This window comes from Phoxinus phoxinus (assembly GCF_949152265.1).
Source record: "Phoxinus phoxinus genome assembly, chromosome: 2".
NCBI lineage: Eukaryota > Metazoa > Chordata > Actinopteri > Cypriniformes > Leuciscidae > Phoxinus > Phoxinus phoxinus.
This window is the reverse complement of record NC_136877.1, coordinates 49,585,000-49,610,667: the sequence shown is the minus strand read 5'-3', so window position 1 is coordinate 49,610,667 and position 25,668 is coordinate 49,585,000. Positions and strand designations below refer to the sequence as shown.

Below are 25,668 nucleotides of genomic sequence, written 5' to 3'. Positions count from 1 at the left end.
CTATCTATCTATCTATCTATCTATCTATCTATCTATCTATCTATCTATCTATCTATCTATCTATCTATCTATCTATCTATCTATCTATCTATCTATCAGGCTGTCCATCCATCCATCCATCCATCTATCTATCTATCTATCTATCTATCTATCTATCTATCTATCTATCTAATCTATCTATCTATCTATCTAATCTATCTATCTATCTATCTCTCAGGCTGTCCATCCATCCATCTATCTATCTATCTATCTATCTATCTATCTATCTATCTATCTCTCTATCTATCTATCCGTTCATCATCCATCCGTCGGTCTGTCCATCTATTCATCCATCCATCTATCTATTACATTGACTAAGATATTATAATACAAAATAATTTAAGCAGCATAACTGTCCAATAAGTCTCTAAACTGGGTTTGCATAAACAGCACATAATTCAATAAGCTCTGACAGGACAGCAAAAACACCAACAAATATTGAGTAACATCTTAAGTGTTTGGATTCTCTGTGTGTACATGCGCTTGTTCACAGTTACGCTAATAAAAAGCGTAACTAATGTAATGTAAAGTGACGCATCTGCATCACACTTCAATCTTTCATTTTCATGATGCTGGGAGTTTTAGGGAATACACAGCGGGTCTTTTTAATACTCACCTCACAAGAGCACATGTGTCACGAAACTGGTTTAACACCGTCCACTGAGCACACACACACAAGCACAGCGCAACTGCTTCAAAACTTCTCATTTATTAAAAACAGTCATTTGAGATCATTAGCAGTTAAAGTGATGAAAGTCCAGTTCTGAAAGTGACTAAACACAAACGCAAGTTCATGAAACAGAAGTTTCCTTACAGCCACCGTTAAAGACAGGCAACATGTGCTTACGATCAGCCAAAGCCATTCTTTATCAAGCCATCTGATATAATAATAATAATAATGTGTTTTAAGTGGTTATCAGGGCATTGCCAAGTGGTTTATATCACCCAAAAATGTTAAATCGCTTATAAAACTAATTTCATAAAGCTAATTAGACTTCACCTCAATAATCTGCATGATTTGAAGAGTCTTTCATGTCTGTAACATAAAAAGTGCAGGACAGATTATGTTCAATAAGGTCAGGGGTTTGTTCAAATCACTAACAATAACAAAAAAACGAATTATTATTATTATTACTATTCATAATTCATCGGCACGTTGACTATATCCATAACTATAATTCAAAATATATTCTTTCATTTTCTCCACATATAAAACAGACCATGTACAGTTAAGTTGGACCCAAAGAAAATATCAAAAATAAACCCTCCTCCTCCTCCTCGAGTTAAAGTGCTTTTAGTATTGTTAACAAAACATCATTGCGTTTATTCCAGTGACAAAAGATCAACTATAGGGAGAGGAAGAAGAAAACTAGATCTTTACCCAAAATAGCTCTATACTGGCACTGTTAGACACAAGATAAAAATCACATGGATGGATTCCAGTCTCTCAATAAGACACGCACAAGTTATTCCTCTAAATGTTGTACCTCCGCTCTAGCATAACTACAGTACAGTGGTTTAAATATCATGCAACCCTCCAGTCCGTCGTAATCCATAATCCATCTGCAAAAAATAGATCAATATCCACGTGTTTATAAAATCAGGAAATGTCCATCAGAGTTGACAGAATAGTTGTTCTTCTCGAAGTGTCTCAGATCTGTGGCACCGCTACTCTTGGCCACAAGGTGGAGAACTAGTCCATCGCAGCGAGCGGCCCGGCGAGCGCTTGTTGCTGTATTTGTCGTGTGTAAAGCAGCAGATCTATGTTGAATCATCGTTTGATTCCACATGGTCTAATAGTTTAGTAGTTTACAGTATTTTATGTCTGCGGCTGTGTTCGGAAAGGATCACTAGGATACTGTGCCTATATGTTAGTATCATGTGAGTGACGTGCATTATGCAGTGATAAGCATTTCAATTAGTAGTGTTGTCAAACAAACATCATCACATTATGGGTTTAATTCAGCTAATTATTAGCTGGAAACAATTAACATGCTTTATTTTGCCATTTTAAGTGCATTTTTATGAGCCTATAACTTCTGGCAGTCCTAAAAAAAAAAATTAAAGTCTAGCTTCACACTACAAGTAGCTTTTGGTAAAATTATAAAAATGCTGGCGCTTCTGAAATCATAAGTCAAACACACCTATTATATCAAGTGCACTGCATTGTGGGATACATATCCGAGCGTGCTCTGGTTCTGTTCTGGGTGCGTCTTAGGGGCCGTTTACACAACAGGTTTGAACTAAAATCGGTAGAGATGCACCGATTACAATTTTCTCGGCCGATCCCGATTTGTCGTTGAGTTTGACCTGCCGATAATGCCATTTTTTCTAACCACTTTACAGCACACGCAAATATTTATTTTCTATAGATGTTTTTATAAAACACTATATACTTTTACCCAAACTGAATAATAAAAACAAGTTTAAATGGGTACATTTTCTATAAATATTTTTGAGTCTTCATTTTCTTTTCTGACATAGCTACTCCAGTTCTTGTTAAAAACACACTAGACATGCAAATTCTGCGCTTTTTGTGTGAAACCATATTTATTTTGTCAATCAAAACTGTGCTTTCACTTTAATTATTCACTTTAAATACAAAAAATAGACTCGGCGCCGAAATCCGCGCATCACGGCTCCGACATGGTTTTATTCCGTCCTCCACGCGGTGACAACTCACACCAGGAGCATTTCAGAAGCGAAGCGACTGTCAAAAAAAAGACAGGATTTTTGTCTGTCCGACGTGTTTTTTCTTTTTTTTTAAAGACAGGATTTTTGCCTGTCCGACGTGTTTTTTTATTGATTTTGGGTTTCTACCTTACAGTCAATGGTTTCTACCATGGATATATTGGTGTGCAATAGAATTGGGAGTCTGCAAAGGGTGTTTATTTTGAAATTGACAGGGGTTTTTTTTACTTTTATTTGTATTTCCGGTGCGACTTGGACGCGCGTCCGTCAAAAATAGACTAGGCGCCTATATTTAACGAAGTGGCGTTAAGAGCCGCGTCGCGGCCGGTGTAAACACAAGCATTGACTAGAATGGGCGTCCGAGTGCATTTGATCACGTAAAAATCGGCCAATTCCGGTCACCAGTCGATCAATTGGTGCATCTCTAAAAAACGGAAAACGTTTTATGCGTTGTGGTCGCTAATTTACACGACAATCGTTTTGGGGGCCTGAAAATGTGAAAATTCACCAGGCAGCAGAATACAGCATCTTTATTCATCGTCTTCTCAGATCCGAGTGAACGGGGAACGTTTTGACAACGTTGTCGTCTGTACGTGAAACAACATACCCTCAATCAGTTTGATTGAGCTTGTGAATCAGTATTTGGACAGAAGCTGTGTTCGAAATCTCCACCTATGCCCTCATACACTATTGCCTACATTACTCCACTAATATAGTGTATACTTGACGGAGTGAATGAAAACGAGTGAGTGAATTCGGACACTGAGTGCCGGAAGGGCTGCCGCTCTTGCATAGTTTGTACTTGCTGTTTAATAATGATTTGAAACTTAGCAAACTGGCAGCTCCAGAAGTAATGAAAAGATTGTATAAACCTTAATTAAACAATGTAATAATCAATTAAAAAGGAATTTATACTTGTATGATATTACGCTGGACTAAATGGAAAGTGGATGTATGATTCAGCGGCGGCGCCATCTTCTGGTCAGACGCGGTAATTGATTTGACGCGCGAATCTCACAGTGCATTATTGGTATTGTCTAGCCGTTGAGCGTAAATCAGTTGCACACTCGTTATTGCGGTGCATTATGGGATTGAATGAGTGCACTTGATAACGTCCACTATGGTTTCAGACACCACTACAAATGACTGCTCCCTAAACAGTGCCTTAATGAAGGGTACAGGGGACTCCCCGATCAGTGCCCTGACTACTGAACTAGGGAGCTGATTGAGACGCACCCACCAGGCTAGAAAAAAACGTGCTGATGTGGCGCATGACCAAATGAAACATCCGGTGAGTGCGGTAAAAGATTAATGCACTAAGCGCTTGAAAATAACGTAGACCTACAACCAAACCTAGCCAATAGTGTGAGAAAAAGCCACACATATGGATCTGATTAAGTGATGCAAACATCAAAATGTATTCGTTTACCAATCAAGTACTATGGAAAAGATGTTTTTATGTCGTTAAATAGTACCGCGCAAAAAATAAGTCTTTATGAACGGACCCCTGTATTCATAATTTACGTGAAAAGGAATCAAATTTGTATAATTTGTGTTGTGTTCATAGAGAAAGCGGTCACGCTGTGCACAGTTTTCTGCAGAAACAGCGAGAGTAGTATGCTAGTGTGCTCTTCCGAACATAGCCGCTCTCTTTCTCTTCTCTATTTCATGCTTGCATGCCAGTGTATTTCAGCGCTAGCCAACTCTGCTGGCACGCTACCTAGTAAAACAGGTAAGCTCAGTGGCATCGAAAAAAAAAAAAAAAAGTTGGCTAACGCTGAATCAAACGAGTACTCAAGCAGTTTATCTCCATCAGATCCCTTTCTCAGTCATTCATCCAAGCTGTTTTTCTCTCTCTAGACGTTACTAATGCGGACGCTGTGCTGGTCTCGGACACGCCCCCTTTCCCGCCCCCGTTCCTCCCGGTAGCTCTCCTCCAATCGCATCTTCTCCGTGTCATGGTCTCCGCTGCCTTGGTGTTGCGGAGACTGTGTGCTGGGAGGCGGGGTTTGCTTAAAAACAGGTGGGGTCTTGGTCTTGGCAACCTTGTCAAAAAAGGCAAAATCTGCTACGTACTTTCCGGACGGGGAGAGGGAGACGACGGGGGGGAACTCGTAGCCCCACAGGATCTCGTCGGGCAGGTAAGAGGTGCGCACCTGGCATGTGGCCGAGGTCGGCTCCACGGTGGCGCTCATGATCACGAGCAACTCGAAGTCAGCCATCTCCGGGTCTGTCCACCCACCACCTTAGAAGGAAAGATACGCAGAGAATCAGACGTACAGTAGCGTACAGTTCATCCCATGCTGTTAGAAACCTGTATGGGTGGCGAATTAAAATGTGGCGCTGCTCTCGAATCAGAAACTTACTCTGAATATCTGTCATAGTGAATATTTTTAGGGTACAACAGGGTAGATAACATTTTTCAAAACTTTCAGCTTGGAACATACAGATGCAACTAGAAAAATTTTAATATGGTGCAAAAGTACATTTATTTCAGTAATTCAACTTAAAAGGTGAAACTAATATATTATATAGACTCTCAATTACATGCAAAGTGAGATATTTTATTTGTTTTAATTTTGATGATTATGGCTTACAGCTTATGAAAACCTTTTCACAATATTCTAATTGTGTTAGAACATAACCTTTTCATAAACTGTAATCCATAATCATCAAAATTATAACAAATAAATGCTTTAAATATCTCACTTTGCATGTAATGAGTCTATATAATATATTAGTTTCACCCTTTAAGTTGAATTATTGATATAAATTAAATTTTGCACGATATTCAAATTTTTCAAGTTTCGCCTTGAATGCTCTCCGCACATAGTATACGTTCATCAAATACTATCAAAATGTTAATATTAAACTAAAACTTTAGACGGACTTAGAGGCTTTTGCATCTGAAGTCTTCAAATAATGATCTTTGCGGCGGAAGTGAATCAATGAAAACTAACTTTAGCTGGACAATAACTTTACTCTAGAGCTGCTGTAAAGCCTAAACTATCTCTGTGACTTTAGTTTCCTATTCTCACTGTAAAGCTGCTTTGAAACTATCAATATTGTTAAAAGCGCTATATAAATGAAGGTGACTTGACTAGTTTTTAGGGACTTTTTCGGAGCTTAACATCCCGGTTTCATTACATATTCATTAAATGTATATTCTTAAAAGACAAATGTCAATGGGTTTGGAGTAAATGATGACAGAATTCATTTATTTCTGGGTGAATGATTCCTTTAAAATTAAGAAAGCCTTTCACAAGATGTGCAAAAAGCCTGTAACAATAAAAACCGACACCATGCACACACTTTGCATCAAAACAAACAGCAGCAAGACAAGTAGATAGTTTGTAAAAAAAATAGTAAAATGTGTTAATAAAATAAAATAAAGTAAAATAATTGTATAAAGTAAAATAATTTAAAAAATAATGGTGTGCAAGGACACTTATGGCTCATACCAGCAGACATACAAATGCCTTAAATCGTAAACATGCCATTCACCCACTGACACACACACTCTCTCTCTCTCACACACACACACACCTGCATCAACATCCCACATTCAAAGCAAGAGACTGTCATCTGTGAAAACAGTCTCTCCTTTAACCCAGAGCCAGTTCTGCATTCTGGGAGCAAAAAACATGGGGTTTCATAATCCACAAACACACAAGATCACTTCATCATGCTCACAAACATTTGGCAAAGTGTGTTTCTGGAATGCATACACATTCACACACAAATATATCCAATGCAGAGACGCATTTGAACACTTAGGTCACACGTATACATATATTATAAATATTGAGCAAGTGTCATTATTTTACCAAAAAAATCAAAAACATTTCAGAGATATAAGTGTGTAAGATCTGTATTGTTTTAGTGTTAATGCTAAAACAACAGATGTGATGTTTTCTAATGCAATGAGATTCAGAGTCAGACGGGAAGCAAAACGCTTTAGGGCCAGTATATATAGACAGAAGCATTATATAGCCTAACATAAATGCTCATACATTCACATCATACTGGCTATTAATGATAATTAATGGACGTGTCGTTCACACTCTGGCTCAGTGGAAAGACCCTCAGTGTGTTTTCTAGCAGATCTGATGTGTGTGTTTAATGTGTTTGAGGAAATCAATGTGTTATATACGGGTCATTCTTTGCAGTGCCTTTTCATGTTACGTTTTAATGTTTCATATTGGTTACTTTTCTTCTATTATAGTATCATAAATAAGTAAACATAGTAAATGACTAATGCACTAAACTGCACTAATTTGACATGAAAAGCTGTTTATTTATTAAGATATATTTCTGTATATCAATATTTTCACTGCATGGACATTAGTAGGAGGAACACTTTTCAAAACATCTCCTTTCGCATTCACAGAGGAAAGAAAGTGACAGGTTTGGAACGATATCGATGAATGATGAAATGATATGTCATTTTGTTTGAATATTTCTTTATCAATTTCAGTAGGACAGCTCAACACACACACACACACAATCAATCATGTGAGCTAGGGCTGCACGTTATTGGAAAAAATGGTATTGCAATATTTTGTTTTTCTGCATTATATATTGCGATATGGAAAAAATACAGGAATTTTCAACAGATGACTTGTAATTGTAATTAATTAATTGTAGGATGATTGGGGGGATTTTGTTGGGGAGTGAATCTGTACTGAAATTAAAAACACTTAAAAAATGTTCATTAAAATAATTTGAAAAATGACCGAGTTTTAAGGTTGAACGATTTGAGAAAAACCTGGAAAAGTTGGAAAATTGAGATCTACTGATCTCTACAAGAACCAACTCAACCCTCTTTCAGTCACTATAAACTGAAGATTGAGGAAAAAAACTTTCCACTTGAGTTTTAAAAAGAAATTAAGCAAAATAAGAAATTGTACTATTAAGTAAAAAACAGTATTTAATAACACTAATAAGTTATTTTATTGCATAGTACAATATGGTACGATGGTAAAATAGCAATACTTATATTTATGTTTTACACTGATCTTTTAATCTGGTGGTTTGTCTGCATGTAAATGAATGCACGAAGCGGCTCTATGTTCATTTACACACCGGCAGCTCGTGATACACACAGTGTTTCGATTCCCGGTAATAAACCGAGGCCGTCTGAGACTCTGAAACTCTATTGTCTGGGTTCATAGACGAGACTTAACCCTAATCCAGACTAAACGGCATGTTGAGCTTCTTTAACTGAAACCAACTTGCACTGAAATATCTTAAAATATATCAGTGTCATTGTTTTTATTTTTTCCTCAATCACACCAGTCTTTTTTTTTCTTTCTAAGGCACATTTAAAAAAAAAATAATAATAATTATGTCCTAATTTAACTAAGGCCTAATCCTGACTTAATCTAAACCCAGGCTTGTATTTTGTAAATTACACCCAAAGTAATTTGACTATTGCATTATGCATATCAAATATTCATTTACTCCCCATCTAAGGTTCCAAACCTATAAGACTTTGGTTAATCTTCGAATCACATTCAGATATTTGTTAATGAAACCTGAGAGGTTTCTGTTTCCCCATTGAAAGCAAACCTTACAAGATCCCTTTATACGATGAACACATCTAATTGAAGCTTTTATTTACATCTAAACAAGGATGGACACATACATAGAGATCGTCATGTACGGTAAACACAAGCGTGGCGCACGAGAACCAATGAGGTTTGTTCTAGCATGTGATGAACACACAAGCGCAAGTGTTTATATGTGAATCAAATCAATGCAATAAATCATATCTCGACACAAGACTCGGATTATACAGATTAATTCATTCGACATCTTTATGACTTTTTGGATCTTCTAAATTTTGTTTACCTGAACTGTCAATGAAGAGACAGAAACCTTCCGGGTTTTATAAAAATGCAGTCAAAAATAATAACTTTAAAATTTAGAATTAAATTCTAATTTCAGTTAAATTTTCATGTTGAGTTTACTTAAATATACAAGTACACTTGAAATTAACACTAAGTTAAAAAAAAACTTTATTGTTTAGGTAAATTAAATAATCCTCAAGTTTGGTGAACTAAACAAGTCAAGTCTACATAAGCACCAAGTTAAGTAAACTTAAATATGCACGTTTTGAGAGACCCCATTACTCAATTAAATTGAGGGAACGAGTTTATTCAAATCAATTGAGTTCAATCAACTTATTAGGGTTTTCAGTGTATATCTTAACTTGTGCTTCGAAGATTAACCAAAATCTTATGGGTTTGGAATGACATAAGGGTGAGTTAATAATTTTTTTGGGTGAGGTTAGGTAATTTTCCCAGCTATTATTTCTATTCGTGCATCTCTAATTTGATACTAGTAAACACACAATCTTTGCATGCAGCTCAGCAGGGACTCACACATGTTCATGACGACTGTCCTGTTCACCGGTTCATCCGGCTTTAAGCTCCAGCACGCAGAGGCCCGTGTCTGTCCTCCTCAGCCTCTTACACAAACACAATGCCACATTCAGCAGACGGGCACACTGTGCATTTAGGCTTTTTTTTTTACTATAGATTCACACACACTGTGGGCACACATCCACACACGTACGTTTACACACAGCCACTCGTGCATTTACAGATTTAGACTGTAACACAGCGACACGTTTTTAAAACCAGTGCCAGTTCATCTTTGAGATCCATTCATGTGCAAATGCACTTCAACGGGAGCATGTGAATAGCTATTTCTACTTCATATTAATGTTATGGTCGACATACAAAAACAGAGTCATTTCTAGCTTCACAAGACGACACGGGAAGTCATCAAGAGTTTCATTTGGATTAGGTAGCATTAGGCGTAAGTGGGGTCTATTAAGTATAACCCTATACCGTATAATCCGACTACAGTCAATTACACTAGGGCGATCTGGCTGGACTACAGACCCGATGAGAAGCAAGCATTGAGAAAGACACTATAAACAAATGCACAAGGAGATGCACGTACAGGAAAAGCCATAGATGAGAGTCGTATTCAGTGCGAACACGGGGACCGGAGGGTCTGATAGCTTGGGCCCTCGACGGGGTAAAGACTGGGACCGTAACTGGATCCACGACCTGCGTGTCAGCACCAGGAACTGGGCTGCTTTGTGCTTCTAATGAGACGCTCTGGCACGCTCTCACACACACATTCCAGCCGAAGAGAGAGAATGTATAAAAGAAAGAGGGATGGGGGGACTGATAAAGCTACGTCTGCAGAGAAAGTGAATGGGGAGGGGGGGTAAAAGAGGGAAAATGAGATGGAGGGAGGAAGAAGACACATGAGAAATGCAGCTCATCTGCCAATAATAGAAACCTCTAGTTCCTGTAAACATGCCCCCCTCACCTAACTCATTATTACATTTTCTACAACTCACGCTAAAACTGTGTGTGCTGCTGCACAGAGAACGTGAAATCTGCTTCTGTCTTTTAACCTCCAATAATTCAATTACAATTTTTCCAGTGTTTCCCACAAAGGATTTCTATCATTCCCAAACTCTAAAAACCCAGTCTTCCGGTTTGACCAGCTGACATATGCCCAAAAACCCATTATAAACCATCAAAACAGAGCAGTAGGCAGCTTGGCCCGGCGGCTATAAGCTGGTATTTTCCAGCATGGTCCTGATTTTTACCCTCAAACCTGCAAAAACGAATTTAGCGTTCACCTAGTAAATGGCTAAAATAGCTTCAAACATTTAATTTATTGATGACCGGAGATCTGTTAGTAACCAGAACATCGGAGACATTGAGTCTCATAATGACTGGATTCATAATGACTGGATTTGAAGGCCTCAATAAATAATTACAGTTGCATCAAAAAAACAAAAATGCTGGTGTTTCTGATTGCCAAAGTGCTATTATTATTGCCTAAACTTAGTTAGAGTTAAGCCAAGTGCATGATTAGGCCGTCTAAAAGAAATTTTGCGAATCCTAAAAGATTAATCTGATCCTAGGCCAAAATCTGAAGTTTTTAGTGTGACATGTTCGCCGACATCCGATTAATGACCATTGCAATCAGATCTGACCTCAGATTTGAGACACAGTCCTGCAGTGTGGCGTCTCTTACGACCACGTCAAATAAATAAATGACCAATAGCAGCACAAAAACTGATGATGAAATTAACAACATCAAACCACCACTCGCTCCACACATCAGCTTCGGCTCTTTTCCTTTTCAAGAAAAGTACACCACCAAATTTAACGCAAGAGATTGTTTTTATTTGCTAGCCATGTAATGCAGCTAACCGGCACCGAAAGAGTCCCGGATTGATTATGTAAAACGTCCATTTTTAACAAATCTTGACTGCCGTAACATTTAAGAACAACTGAGATCTGACGAGCAACAATCATAAAAAAAATATTACAAATAAGTGGCTTTAGTGGTTTGTGGCGTGCCTTCACTTTTCTAAGCAATCTTGACTTGTGATTTTTACCTGGCTGGCAATTAAACAGCCTAAAATAACATTTTACAAACTCACACTGATGTGAGACTCGTGTTGTGTTCTCCTGCAAATTCGTATTTATCAGTTGGGAAGTCGTAATTATGGTGTGTCAGGCGCGTTCAAATCACTTTGGTCAGAACAAGATGGCGATGCACCTTTTGTACAAAGTGATGAATAGGATTTATTTTAATTACATTTTAATTACTGCAAACTGAATTGTTATACATTCTTACGTAATTGAATAATATTATCATATTTTGTACATGCAATCTAGCTTTATTTTAAATTAATAAAGTTACCATCACCTTCATTGAGTCTTCATTGAGTCACTATGTTTTCTCATTGATACGCCTCCAACTCATAAACTCAAAGAAAGCATTTCCCACTCACAATTATGATATTGTGGTTCCTTTCATTTGTGTTCAACTTCTAAATACGATCTATCCGACATGTCTTGAACACACCATTACATTTTGACTTGGGCCAGCGAGCAAAAACCCAGAACACCACTAACAATTCCCTAGAAACCACCTAGTGCACCCTATCAACTGCATAGCAACACCCTAGCAACACACTAGAATCGAGGCAGTTTTGCACAGGCAAACTGGATTCCTCGTCCGGAATGCAGAATCCCTGACCACATTCAAAAGACAACTGAAAACTCATCTCTTCCGTAAGCACTTGACATCAAAAATAATAATAATAATAAAATAAAATAAAAAAATAAAAACTTTAATCCTCCCTCGTTTGGCTTATGCTACTCTGAGCACTGCCAGAACTTTGTATTTTGAGCACTTCTTGCGTTATTTTTGCCTCTTCACGATGACTCGCTTGCTGTAGTCCTCAGTTGTAAGTCGCTTTGGATAAAAGCGTCTGCTAAATGACTAAATGTAAATGTAAATGCAAACACTAAATGCACGAATCTAGTTCACGTTTACCTTCATGATTAATCAAGTAGAGGCAAAGTGGAAACATAAATTGAGCCAGCTACGCGCACTTGATTCAGGTGTGAAGTGTCAGTGGAAACAGGGCACCGGCGTGTGCTCCGAGTGCCAGAACTCCTCGGTCTTTCTGCCTGCAGCGTGACCTCCGCACTGAAACAGAGCTTCTCTGATGTCTTTGACACCTCTCCCCACACTGCTGTTTCACGTTTCTCTCGTGCAGCTCTCTATCCTCAGAGAAACTCTGCTGGAGCCGAACCACGCTGTCTCTGTTCTCAGGTGTATCCTACTGACAGTTTTCATCTGCCACCACAGCTAGTGCCACCTCTGCACTCCCGCACAATCGCAAAGAAGCTCAAATTAGTCTAAGCTAAAATACATTCATGCATTTGACAGACGCTTTTATCGAACAAAATTTATATTGCATTCACAGTATACATTTCATCAGTTCATGCATACCCTGAGACTCGAACCCATGCTCTACTTTTAGAGCATCAGGAATCTCAAAGATGTTGGTGTAACCTCTCCGGTTCTGCTCGCACTGCGACGAGGAGGATTCGAACCAGCATTTTTCGGCATGGGAGGTGTGTGCGCTAACAAGGACGATAAAGGTCTCAAGTCTCAAGCGTCTGTCGCTAGAGCGCCTCTTGAGATCAGGGGAGTGAGGTTTACTCACACAGCTCTTACTAGCTGGCCTGCGCTACACACACACCCCTAAACCTCACTCCCATCCGGGTCACGGCACCAATGTAACCCCTCCGGTTCCACTCGCACCGCGACGAGGGGTCATTTGAATATGTGTTTCTGGTAGGGCTGTCACGATTCCTCGATTAAATTCGAGTACTCGATTTTAAAAAATCCTCGATTGCAATTTAACTGTGTCGAGTAACCGGCAAAAAAACGGAAGTGGCGCGCTCCACAGACGGGAATCCATGAACCGCATTATTAGACCGTTTTTTATAAGGCTGCACAATGTATTAAACCTTTTTAAAAACATACTGAGGAATAGATAATGCCATTGAGTGCTTTAATCATTTACATGCGATGTGCGCCGTTTAATCAGATTTGTAAGGTGAATCATTTATAAACCTGCGCCAACACGGGAGAATACATCGATGTGTTTCTAAATATGCGAACTGTTCTTTGCTATTTCAAAATAAAAGTCTAAACCATTTGCTCTGAGTTTGCATGTTTTGATGTCCACATTTTCTTATTCAATAAATTACAGTGGCTGTAGCATTTCTATTTAAAAGAAGTTGCCAAATATTAATGATAAAGTTAACATTTGAATTAAATATCGTTTAGCCGAGAATTAACCAGGATTTGATCAGCTGTAAAGTGTAACAACACCAGGCCATTGGCGCCCTCTGCAGGCATTTGTTATAATACATAATATACATAAGTCTATATTATGTATATTATATTTTCCATTTTAACAGTGTTTTTCTATAAAAACTATAATATGATTTTGATACTTTATTTGAAATAATTATTATTGCCTCATTGTAATTATTTATATATGTATTTTAAGTCATTTTAAAGCAGTGTTTCTCAACCCTGTCCTGAAGGACCCCCAACACTGCACGTTTTCTTTGTCTCCCTAATCAAACACATGTTTGATTAGGGAGACAAAGAAAACGTGCAGTGTTGAGGGTCCTTCAGGACAGGGTGGAGAAACACTGTTTTAAAAGCTATTATTTGCTTAGGTCTGTTTTTATTACCACAAAAAAAAATCCGATTACTCGATTAATCGTCAAAATAATCGCCCGATTACTCGATTACCAAAATAAACGTTAGTGACAGCCCTAGTTTCTGGCATGGGAGGCAGGTGCGCTAACAAGGACACCAAACACAGCAGTCTCTTGCGTCTGGCACTAGGGCAGCTCTTGAGGTCAGGGGAGTGAGGTTTTACTAGCTGGCCTCCGTTACATTGGCAACACCAACCCTTTGGTCGACACCTAAGGTTGCACCAGCGCACACAGTTGGCAGATGCTTGACCCAAGACCTAGTTGAGCTACAAAGACACCAGCTCAACTTCCATTAAAAAGTAAGGAATATGTTTTCGGATGGGACGGTTCTAGACTTAGGCTTTCATACTGAATTTTTGAATTCCAACATCATAATAGTGCTGGGCGATATGACCAAAACTGTATTTGACGATATTTTTCACAATTAAATCTTATCAGGAAAGATAAAGAAAGATTAAATGAAAATAACATTGAAACTTTTCAAGTTGGTCAGTTTCCTTCAAAGATACATTCATATAAATAAATAAAAACATAGCCACGTTCTGACTTTGAAACGTGCAGTGCTCATGTTTATTTAACGATGTCAAACCCTTTTGGACAGTAATCAATTATAGTTTAACCCAGACCTGAACTGGCAATCTGGCATACCGGGCCGACGTGCTTTTTGGGCCGATCGTACATCCGCGGCCCATTCGTTTTGTTTTGCTTAATCGGCGGCGCTGGGTGAGTGCTGGTGTAATGCATTGGTCAAAAAAAGTCAGCGTTAGTTTTTTTTTCTGACAGACCGGCCCATGAAATACGTAGATCGGGGGGGTTAGAAGAAGGCCGATGTCCACCCACCACAGGTTTGCCAAAAATCCTGTGAGAAACACTGGTATTGCTATGCCAATGCAGCTTATAGCTTGTTTTTTTGGATTCATCACTGTGGAGTATAGTTCAATTGTATTAATAAATTACTTATTTCATCTGTGAACTCTCACTCGTTCCTACTCACTCATTACATGGCATTAGTGTTTTTTAAGGAATAGGAGTTGGTATACATATTCAAGGACGTGCAAAGATGGGTGGTGGTTATGATCATAAGTAGTGGGCCGGTCTGGGCCAAAATGCCAGGGCCGATTTTTTGTCCCAGTCCAGGCCTGGTTTAACCTATCCTTAACCTATCCATCTTCACCGTCACGCTTAGTAACACACACAGAGCTGTGTATCACCACAGTGCAACAGTGAAAAGACCCTCTCAAACAGTGTCACGCCGTGTTCCCAACGTTGTTTAAGCGACATACACCAATATAGCGGTATATTAAAAATTCATATCATAACAAAAATAAACACGTTAACCAGTATACCGCCCAGCACTTCATCATAACATTTTATTGTTCTAACACTCTAGTTCTCCAAGGCTTGCGTACCTTTGGCGGCCCAGGCCCGCATGGGGCTGTTGTCATCTATAATGTGGTAGAAAGTGAGGGGCAGAATGAGGAAGGGACTGTCGCTGGACGTGTCCACTTGAAAGGCTACATTCCTCTGGTCCAGACGTACCGTCTCACCCTCTTTAGTCACTGACGTCTGCAGGAGCTTACCTGTCACCTGAGAAATCAGAGATATGATGAGCTGCACGTATACGATGAATATGAGCTTATTATTTAATCAGAATTTGACAGAGATGTGTTTACCTGGCAGCCCAGGAGGAGGCTCTTGCGCATGTTAGCGACACGGATCATGAGACAAGGTCGGCCCTCGTGATTGGCCACCACAGCATGCTGACTGAACTTCACCGTCTCGCCACGTTTTTTCGGCCGAGCTACCTGTACATCACAGAATAAGTGAACATTTTAAATCAGATATCGTTCCAGATCTAGCCATTGATTTAGTTTCGGTTAATTGCAATAAAACCTAAAATCACAATATGGCTTAGTGCAATTATCAAATTGCAAAGGCTGCAACACATTGTTTGTTTTAGAGTACAGTAATAATAATTATTAATACTATTATATTTTCTTAAATATTTAATTAGTTAAATTAATTACAATATTTTTATATACAAATAATAAAAATAATAATTATTATTATTATTATTAATATTATCATATTGATATATAAATCACAAAATCTTTGAACAAATTGTGCAGCTCTACAAACAAGAATCGCAAACCTACAGCTTTTTTTTTAATCAAAATTTTTATAAGAAAATTAGCAACTAGATTTTTGTTTCAGTGCCAGAGCTCTTAAATAGATAGTAATTGTAATTGTAATGTTGTTCTGTAAAGTAAAGTACAATAAATTTAAAATTATTCCGTTAAAAGTTATTTTTATTGTTATTATTATTATTATTATTAATTAGGTTTTTCTTCTTTTTTGTCTTTAGCTGATTAAAAAAGCGATACGCAGGTAGTAGAGCGAAAAAAAATGCAGGGTCTAGAGACGCGTTTTCTAAAAAGTTTAACTTTTTTTAACTTGAGCACCGCATTTTCAAGCATGTGATCAGCTAAAAAAAAAAAATAATAATAATAACAATAATTATTTTTATTTTATTTTACAAAACAACAGTAAAATTAACATTATTTGTCTTCATTTCTTCGCTTTCAAACGTTAAACCATTGTGCTTTTATTTTGGCGGGAAACCGCAGCGAGATCTTACGCTTCTCTTTGTTGATTCACAGATTTATAAACAATTCTCATTACAAATTTGGGAAGATAGTTGGCACATGTTGAGTTCCCAAATGCAAATTATAAGCGACTCAAACACACAGAGCATTTACTGTGAATCGAATCTGAAAATGAACACAGTGCTCTGCTTTACTGAGAAACATGCAGCGCGTCAGACTATATATTTATATAATTACATCACAACCGTTATGATTTGATGATCGCACTAAACCATATCACATTCTCACATCCATGCATTGTCTTAATTCATAATCAAAAAAGTCACCAGGCAACTGGTGAGTAACTGTCATGATTCCTGTCTTGTGATCCCGTTTTCTTGTGTACTTATGTCATTTCCTGTCTTGTGTTCCCCTTTTCTTGTGTGTACTTATGTCATTTCCTGTCTTGTGCCAAGTTTTTTAGTCCTATGTAGTTTTCCATGTTGATTCGTCTCCCCAGGTGTCTCTTGTTTCCTCATTTCCTAGTTAAGCTTGTTTGCCCCTGTGTATTTATAGCCCTTGTGTTTCACTTGTTACTTTGCCAGTTGTTGTACATGTATTGGTTTCTTTTGTTTGAGTTATGTGTTACTTAATTAAAAATCCTGCACTTAATCCTCGCCTGCGCCTGCTTTCCTCAGCATGTTACAGTTTCAACTCAGATTTTTACTCGCATTTGGCGCTTCGTTTGAACCCAGACCAACATGCTAGTAGTGTCCCGCGGATGGCGGCGTGAGCTCGTGGAGCGCTATCGTGAGTAATCCGTGCATGAAATAAATGTATAAGAAAACGTAACATTTTGCAGTTTATTTAGTAATTAAGTCCATTTCACGATTTCAATCATCATACAGTAACCAGCCACCCCTCAACACCAACAACCCCCTAAAAAAAAATCTGATTTACGCAATTAACGTTTGCCATACTTTTAAGGTCGGAAAATCTGAATAAATGCGGAAAGATCCCATTCCTGGTTTTTATAACGCTGCTGTGTCATGCACGAGATGCTGCAGAACCCAATGGTTAAAGACGTCCGTCTAAGCGCATTTACATTGAAAAACAGCGTTAAATTAGTGCATTTGAATGAAAAACACATTAGAATAAAAAACTCAAACACTGTGTGTTTACCCAGATTTCGAGAGTTGTACCTTAGCAAGGAAGGTTCCAGTGATGAAGATCTCCATCACCATGGTGATGACCAGCTGGACAATAAGCAGGATGATGGCCAGTGGACATTCCTCGGTGATGCAGCGAAAGCCGTAGCCGATCGTAGTTTGCGACTCCAGGGAGAAAAGAAACGCTCCCGTCAGAGTTTGGACCTGCATCACACACGGCGTGTGGTTGGATGGAGGGTCAAACTCTGGTGAGGAAGGACAAGACCCAGAAATAGCAGCAATACAATATCATATTAATATTTATGTACATAAAATGTGATTTAAGGCACGGTTGAAGAGCATCCTCACCTAGTAAATCTCCATGCACAAGTGCCACTAAGTACCACAGCACTCCAAACACAAACCAGGTGCCAGCGAAGGTGGCGGAAAACAGGAAAAGCTTGTAGCGCCACTGCATGTCCAGAAAGGTCGTCCACAGGTCACGCAGGTAAAGCGCCCCTCGGCCGCTGACGTGTTCGATGCGTACATTGCTCCGCCCATCTTTAGATAGCACCCGTCGGCGACGCCTCAACGCCGCGGGTCCGTTTCCCGGTGAAGCCCCGCCTCCTCCGCCCAGGAGTGGCTTTAGGACGTCGGTCTGAGTCTGGGAGTGGCAGACCTTCTGAGGGGAGGGGCTACGGGAGGAAGGGGGCGTGGCTGAGGTCATAGCTGGGAGGGAAGAGAGATATGCTTTAAAGGTGCTGTCTGTAAGAATGACAGCTAGTGGTCGAGATAGGCACTGCAGTCAAAATATCAGAGATCCTCCTCAGACTCGACGCTCACACGGGTTGCCAGTTTGAGGACACAACAGGAACGAGCGCAATTTACAAGGAAAGCCGAGGAGACTATAGAGATTTTTAGATGGATATCAAGGCTTTTTAGGCTGTGTGGAGTCTCCAATCTCTGACCCAGTTTGTTTCCATGGCTACGATACGTTGTGTTTCCTGCTAACTGGCATCCCGGGGTGTCGAAATACTATTGGGTGAACAGGCAGTGGGCGGAGTCACACAGACCAGAACAAAACCCGACTGACAACACTGAACATGTAAAATAATAAAGTAAAATAACTGGCTGTAGAAGTGTTTTTCAGAGAAACAATGTGAACTTAGCATTATTCCTAAATATTTGCAAACATATTAATATTATGGTATAATATTTGTATGCTTTAGTAAGTAAAAAAGTTACATACAGCACCTTTAAAGTGTGCATGTTCACTGATCATGGTCAATGGAAAATCTCTAAATAGTTTACTTATAACTCAGAGTATAAAAGTCTGAAAAATAACTCCTTTAAAAATGTATATACACAGTAAAAATGTATGTAATTTTAACTGTAAAAGACTGTAGAATGCGACAGTCAAATTCTTGCTAATTGGTAATATATGGCGAATAGATTAATCTTACATTTAGTGTAAATATATACAAAAATATTTGGAAGTAAACTGAACAAATCAACTTATAATTTACAGTGAAAAACCATAAACTGATATTCCCTCAATGGGAAGAGAGACATGCTTTAAAGTGTGCATGTTCACTGATTATTGTAAACTGAAAATCCAGCTTTTAATGTTGTTTATATGTCTATGTGGTGTTTTTAATATGCTTTAAGACAAATCATGTGTAAGTTCATAAGTCGACAGCATTGCTGAGTATTTTCTGCAGTGAACAAAGACAGTCTCAAAAACACGGTTTGAAATCGCTGGTGTTTCTGACGTCACAAACTACCTTGTAACCAATCAGATCAACGTGTGATCGTCAACCAGTGGATCTCTGAGCTGAGTGAGTGAGTGGAGGCGGGGCTCATTTGCATATTTAAAAAACTGTGTATACTAAATGTAGAGTTACATTCAAGTTATTTTAAGGCATGAATAAAAAAAAATCAAAGACATTTTCTTTAAATATGTAATTTTGCTGATCAAAGATGAGTTTTAAGGGATAAAATTATTGACTACAGGGGGACTTTAACTCCTTTCAAATATATAGCTAATATTGATTGATGGTGAAGTTGTACATCTAAAACTCTAGATAAAGATTGCTAAAGCTTTAAGCACACTGGTTGTGACGTGGAAACAAATTTAGGTTAATTTTCAATTGCGCAAGTAACATGTTTTTCTGTGGCAAACCCTGCGATGAGCAGACAATGATCAACAGCTAATAGTGTGCCTCATAAAAGCGACTCTTTCACAGTTCAACGGCATAAGTTTCACATTTTACATTCTCTCGGTGAAGCAAACTATTCACCAGTTCACAGACACTTCATAGCACAATAACTTCTGCCTTCATTACAAACACAGTGTACCTTTTTTACTCATAATTAAAGTGTAAAATGACAGTCAACATGGCAGGATTTCATACAAAAGACATTAAAAAATAATATTTTGCAGAACGAAAATTTGTGTTTTGCATAGTGCCATTATTTCCAAGACAATTAAGCAAGTTTATCTTAATTGTCTTAAAATGTAATGTGTGTGGCATTGCCATCTCCTCAATATTATCAATGATTTGCAATAAATGTTCTTTAATGCAAGAAAATGCAATTAAAATAGTTCATGTTTTATATTTTAAAGGTATTTTCAGGGTAAAATGTAACCCAGACATCTCTTTGTTTGAGTGTTCACTGTTCAGGTTTTGCTGTTATAACAAGTGTATTGCAGCAATACTGTGATCTTTCAGTTTCAGTTTCATATTGCCATTCATACTCTGCTAATAATTCAACTAATTTCTCTCATTTATCTGGGCAGCGTTTGGACGTTATCAGATGGGACTCATGCAAGCCACAGTAGGGTTACAAAAACTACTAGTATCAAGTTACTCTGACATAAAAAGTAGTGCTTTTGAAACGAATTAACGGATCCAACAGTTATCTTCCCTGTGAGAAACCTGTCACCTTATCGCCTTCTGTAAAAACTAGGTCGTCTCGTAGCATTATAGACGAAATGTCACATGGGAAGAGAGAGCGCTCTCTCTCTATCTGAGCTCTATCTAAAGACGTGCATCGTCCAAGTAAAGAGAGACACATTAGGGACACATTAGCGAGTATCTAAAAAACGACTTCTCTAAGAGCCGAAACGGGGAAAGCAGCTTTCTCAGCGATCTTTATCACGGACACGTGAGCGCATCCTTCTCTCCCGAGGATTATGTGTGCCAGGCAGGGGTACAGGGCCGGGTTTGGGGGGCCAGCCGACTGTGGTGGTCCGTTACTCTTTCTTAACTCTACATTCAGACCCTCCAGCTGCCCAAGCGCATTAAATGCCCCTCATTCACACAGTGGAAGCAGCTGCCCTTTCTCATTTAAAGGCTAGTCGTCAACGCAGACCGACTCACATGCCGAGAAAAAGGCTGACTTATTCACCATCCCAAAACACAAAACCGCAGGAAGGAATCAGAGATGGGAAGAACGGCACATTATTCTCTGCATTCCTCTGAGGATGACGTTTCCCAACCGTTCACCTTTAGAAACTTAGTTTCAACACTGTAAAAAAGATTAGTTGACTCAACTTAACTAAGTCAAGTCATCTTGTTGCTTTGACTGAGTTAATTTGAGTCAACTTATAGTGTCAAGTTTATTACACGAATTGATGCATAAACTTGAATATAAGTTGACTCAAATTAACTCAGTCAAAGCAACAAGATGACTTGACTTAGTTAAGTTGAGTCAACTAATCTTTTTTTACAGTGAAGGTAGATGCTTCTCGGACAGTTTTTCCAACACTGTAAAACATCTCTAACCTCCCTAACTTGAAATTTTCTAGTGACTGGTCGCATCTAAAATGTTCAATTGGCCCAATTTAATGTAATCAATTTGCAGAATTTGACTTGGGCCAACTGAAAAATTTAGATGTGACCAGTCACTAGAAAATGTTGAGTTGGGGAGGTTAGAGATGTTTTACAGTGAATGGTTCACTCGCTTCTTCTACGGCGTTAGCTCAAACGGTGTGTGTATGCAAGCCACACATTGTCTATCTGGGTGTTGTTAATCCCACATTTTTCTGGAATAAAGTTTCACAACACAATCATACATTAGTCAAGAACCAATATCATTGGAGAAACTTTTCAAGCTCCACAAACAACTTTTTTCTCTCTAATTCTTTAGAAATACATCTACGGTGGCCTCAAAAGTCACAAGAATTTGGACACTTAAAGTCACAATTTTGACATCATTTACTCACCCTCAATTTATTCTATATTTCTTCAAAATATCTTCTTGTGTGTTCAGCAGAAGAAAGAAACTCACACAGGTTTGGAACAACTTGAGGGCGTGTGTGTTGAGAGAATTAATGTTTTTGGGTGTTCAAACTATATTCTTTAAAACAAGTTTTGACAAGTTTTGTCAAAATCTCTTTGACTTCTTTAAATACATGAGATTTTAGATTAATAATATTTCAATAATTTAACAACACATTTGCATGTTCAGGTTTTCTGATGTCAATAGTCGGCTAATATCCCGTCTTGTTGGCAGAGGCTATTTAGACTGACTCCGCCCACTGACGTCTGATTGGCCAGACCAGATTACGGAAAACACTGGATTGTCAACGGTAGCAATAGTGTAGCGGTGAGGCGCGTGACAGAAAGTCTGGTCCCACTTTATATTAAGTGGCTTTACTTACATCGAAAAATAAGTACAATGTACTTTTTGTGTTCATGTTTTATTGTAAAACACTTTTGCTGCTATTGCGGTGTGATACGGGTAAGGTTAGGGACAGGTGTGCTGGTATAAGGAGTAAGGGAAGGGTCAACAGTGTAATTACAAATGTGATTACATTAATACATTACATACATTAATTACAGCTGTAATTACATGCAGGTATTTTAAAAATATAAGTACTATGTAAAAACATGTCACACAATAAACACAGACTTAAACACACAATAAGTCCATTGTATCAAATTATTAATTTCAATGTAAGTACATAGTACTTATAGCCACTTAATATAAAGTGAAAGGCGAATGTTTTGATGCAAATCGACTCGTGTTCGAATCCGCCTTTTGCTGAACTCCGTCTACACCCTTTTCCCATCACACATCAGATCAGAAAAGCATTTATTTTCAATAAAAATGAAGAAAATATTTGAAAAGTGGAAATAAAGTGTCTAATAATAGTGTCTAATAAAAGTGTCAGTTTAATAATAAAGTGTTATCGGTTTATTTAGGGGTAGGGGTATGTCTGGGCTTCATTTTAATAATAAATCCATTGCAAAAGTTAATTTATTTCAGTAATTCAACTTAAAAGGTGAAACTAATATATTATATAGACTCATTACATGCAAAGTGAGATATTTCAAGCCTTTATTTGTGATAATTTTGATGATTATGATTGACAGCTTATGAAAACCTTTTCACAATATTCTAATTTTGAATTTGGGGTTTTCATAAGCTGTAAGCCATCACAATTATAACAAATAAAGGCTTGAAATATCTCACTTTGCATGTAATGAGTCTATATAATATATTAGTTTTCACCTTTTAAGTTGAATTACTGAAATAAATCAACTTTTGCACGATATTTAATTTTTCACCTATAATTATAAATAGCATCTAACTACTTACACTTATTGCAAAGAAAACACTTTTTTTACATATTTTATATATAATTTTAGAGTAAATAGCATCTATCGCTAAGAAAATATGATTGTAAATAGCCACTGCCTTAATTGTATTGGTTTATACACTTATTGGATGTCAAACAAATGAATTATGTGCTTCATCTGTGAATTTTAGGACAAACTGCAAAAACAAAGTTAATATTTAAACAAAAATCATACCTAAAAAAACTCCATTGAGTCCTGAAATATGAAAGAGCAACCTCTAAAATGTTGGACACGGACAGCGGCGATATCTTAGTGCGGTTACACAAGGACTGACTTTGCATTCATGCACTATGTTCAATCTCCCTCTCTTGTTTAAATGTCTAAGAAGTGGTAGTTTAGTCTCACTCAGCTTCTGCCTTCCGCACCAAATAAAATAAATAAATGAAATGAATGAGTACCAGGGCGATCTGATACGCTCTCCCCTCTCTGACCTCTCTCTCTCTCTCTGGACTCACACTGAGAGAATGAATAGGTATCTGTCTGGCTCTCTGTGCTCTGAATACTAACGCCGGCCGAGGCCGAGACACATGTTATGAGCGGAGTGTACACACAGCTGACCTCTGAACTGCGGCGAGTACGCGCCCACACGCGCGCGCACAAGTACAGTGCATACAGCAGACACTGGATGTGTGTTTCTCATGCTCTCAAAGACCTTTTGATCTAAAGGCATAAATAAATGCTTGTACATTTAGCCTACGCGTGAATATTTCACTATGAATATAAAGTGTCCAGAATACATGCAAACTCCTTCAATGCTGTGTGAGAGGGACCGGAGAATCCTGTCAGCATTTGCATATTTCAATTCGGTATTTTATGACTTTTTTGATGTCCTACAATGTGCAGAACAGTCCTGGAGAATCAGGAGCGGTGTCCAGACTCATATCATCCTCTAACACACACTGATCATGTGTGCTTGAGAGCGTCAAAACACACACGTAAAGAAGCCATGATGGTTTCACTGCGCAGTTTACAAACTGCCTTTGACTTTTTTTGTCACTCTTTTTTCCTCTCCTCCCTCAATCTCTTTCTTTCTCACTCCCCGTCCTGTATACACAAGAATCCTTTTGTTCGGAGATGAGATGAAAGAGACAGAAGCCACCATTGAAAAATACAACACTGCGTGTGTGTGTGTGTGTGTGTGTGTGTGTGTGTGTGTGTGTGTGTGAGAGAGAGAGAGAGAGAGAGAGAGAGAGAGAGAGAGAGAGAGAGAGAGAGAGAGAGAGAGAGAGAGAGAGAGAGAGAGAGAGAGAGAGAGAGAGAGAGAGAGAGAGAGAGAGAGAGAGAGAGAGAGAGAGAGGGAGAGAGGGAAAGGAAGGAATGACATCGAGAGATGGACAGACTGAAAAACAAACCGATATTAAAGTCTCTCATCAGTATTCTGTAGCTGTGCAAACTTTTACTTTCCTCCATTCACCGGATCAATGCGACTCTCACAGTCACAGTTAAATGTGCTTGACGTCTTTGATCCAGTGCAAAGTGTTCTGGAAATCACTCTGCCAACAATCCAGACACTTTACAGATCAACATTTCCTGAACATTATCTCTATGAACTAATCTATTGCACATTATGCACGCAGTCTGGTATTTATTTCATTAATAGCTTGGTTTAAATCTCCAAAATAACCAGGTTGAAATGAATGGTGGGGGGGGGGGGGGGACAGTCCAAAGAGGAAATCCAAAAACTTTGCCAGTTGTGATGTTTGCCAGAAAGAGCCATGGGGAGCGTATCAGATCAGTTGAAAGAAGAAAAGGGGAAAAAAAGAAAAGACCCCACGCAATGTTGTGTTTCAGTCAGAGCCTATGAAATGATTTGATAGTGGCAGATATGCCTCCTCTTTTATATCTCTGCATCAGTAAATGTTATTTCTCTGCAGCTCATGAAACAGAAGCGGCGTTATTTAATTGAGCGAACTGTAACTGTGCATTGCATTTAAAAGCTTTAAACACTGAAAGTTCGACTTTAAAAAAAAAACAGGTTGCACATTATTTGGTAACACTTTATTTTACAGTGTCCTTGTTACATATGTACTTACCATAGTAATAACAGTAAATTATGCATAATTACATGCAACTAACCCTCAACCAAACCCTAATCCTATAGTACATGTAGTTAATTAATATTACTCAGTAATTAAATATATAATTACACTGTAACAATGACACCTTAAAATAAAGTGTAACCCATTATTTTACAGTATGTGTACATACAGTGTTCTTCCCTATAAAATACTGGTACTATAAGGTAACTACCTGGGTTAAGGTTAGGTTTAGTATATAGTTATTATTATTACACAGTTATTGTAAATACTGTAATATGTACATTATGTACATGGGGAACAGGACTGTAAAATAAAGTGCTACCAAAAGCCATGATATTTAAATGTTAAAAAGTTGTGCAGACAAATGCATTTGACAAAAGCAA

General features: G+C 38.2%; 1 protein-coding gene across 1 annotated transcript in view; it reads right to left on the bottom strand.

Moving 5' to 3' along the window:
• Positions 1 to 730: 730 nt before the first annotated feature.
• The window catches only part of kcnj10a (potassium inwardly rectifying channel subfamily J member 10a), a 26,314-nt gene continuing 1,376 nt past the window's right edge, over positions 731 to 25,668 (bottom strand). The window contains exons 2-6 of the mRNA XM_079601713.1: positions 17,968 to 18,327; positions 17,653 to 17,864; positions 15,539 to 15,670; positions 15,275 to 15,452; positions 731 to 4,975 (exon numbers count right to left, since the gene is read on the bottom strand). Of these exons, the coding sequence (XP_079457839.1) occupies positions 4,587 to 4,975; positions 15,275 to 15,452; positions 15,539 to 15,670; positions 17,653 to 17,864; positions 17,968 to 18,325 (1,269 nt within the window). The 5' untranslated portion in view covers positions 18,326 to 18,327 and the 3' untranslated portion in view covers positions 731 to 4,586. The remainder of the gene's footprint in view (positions 4,976 to 15,274; positions 15,453 to 15,538; positions 15,671 to 17,652; positions 17,865 to 17,967; positions 18,328 to 25,668) is intronic.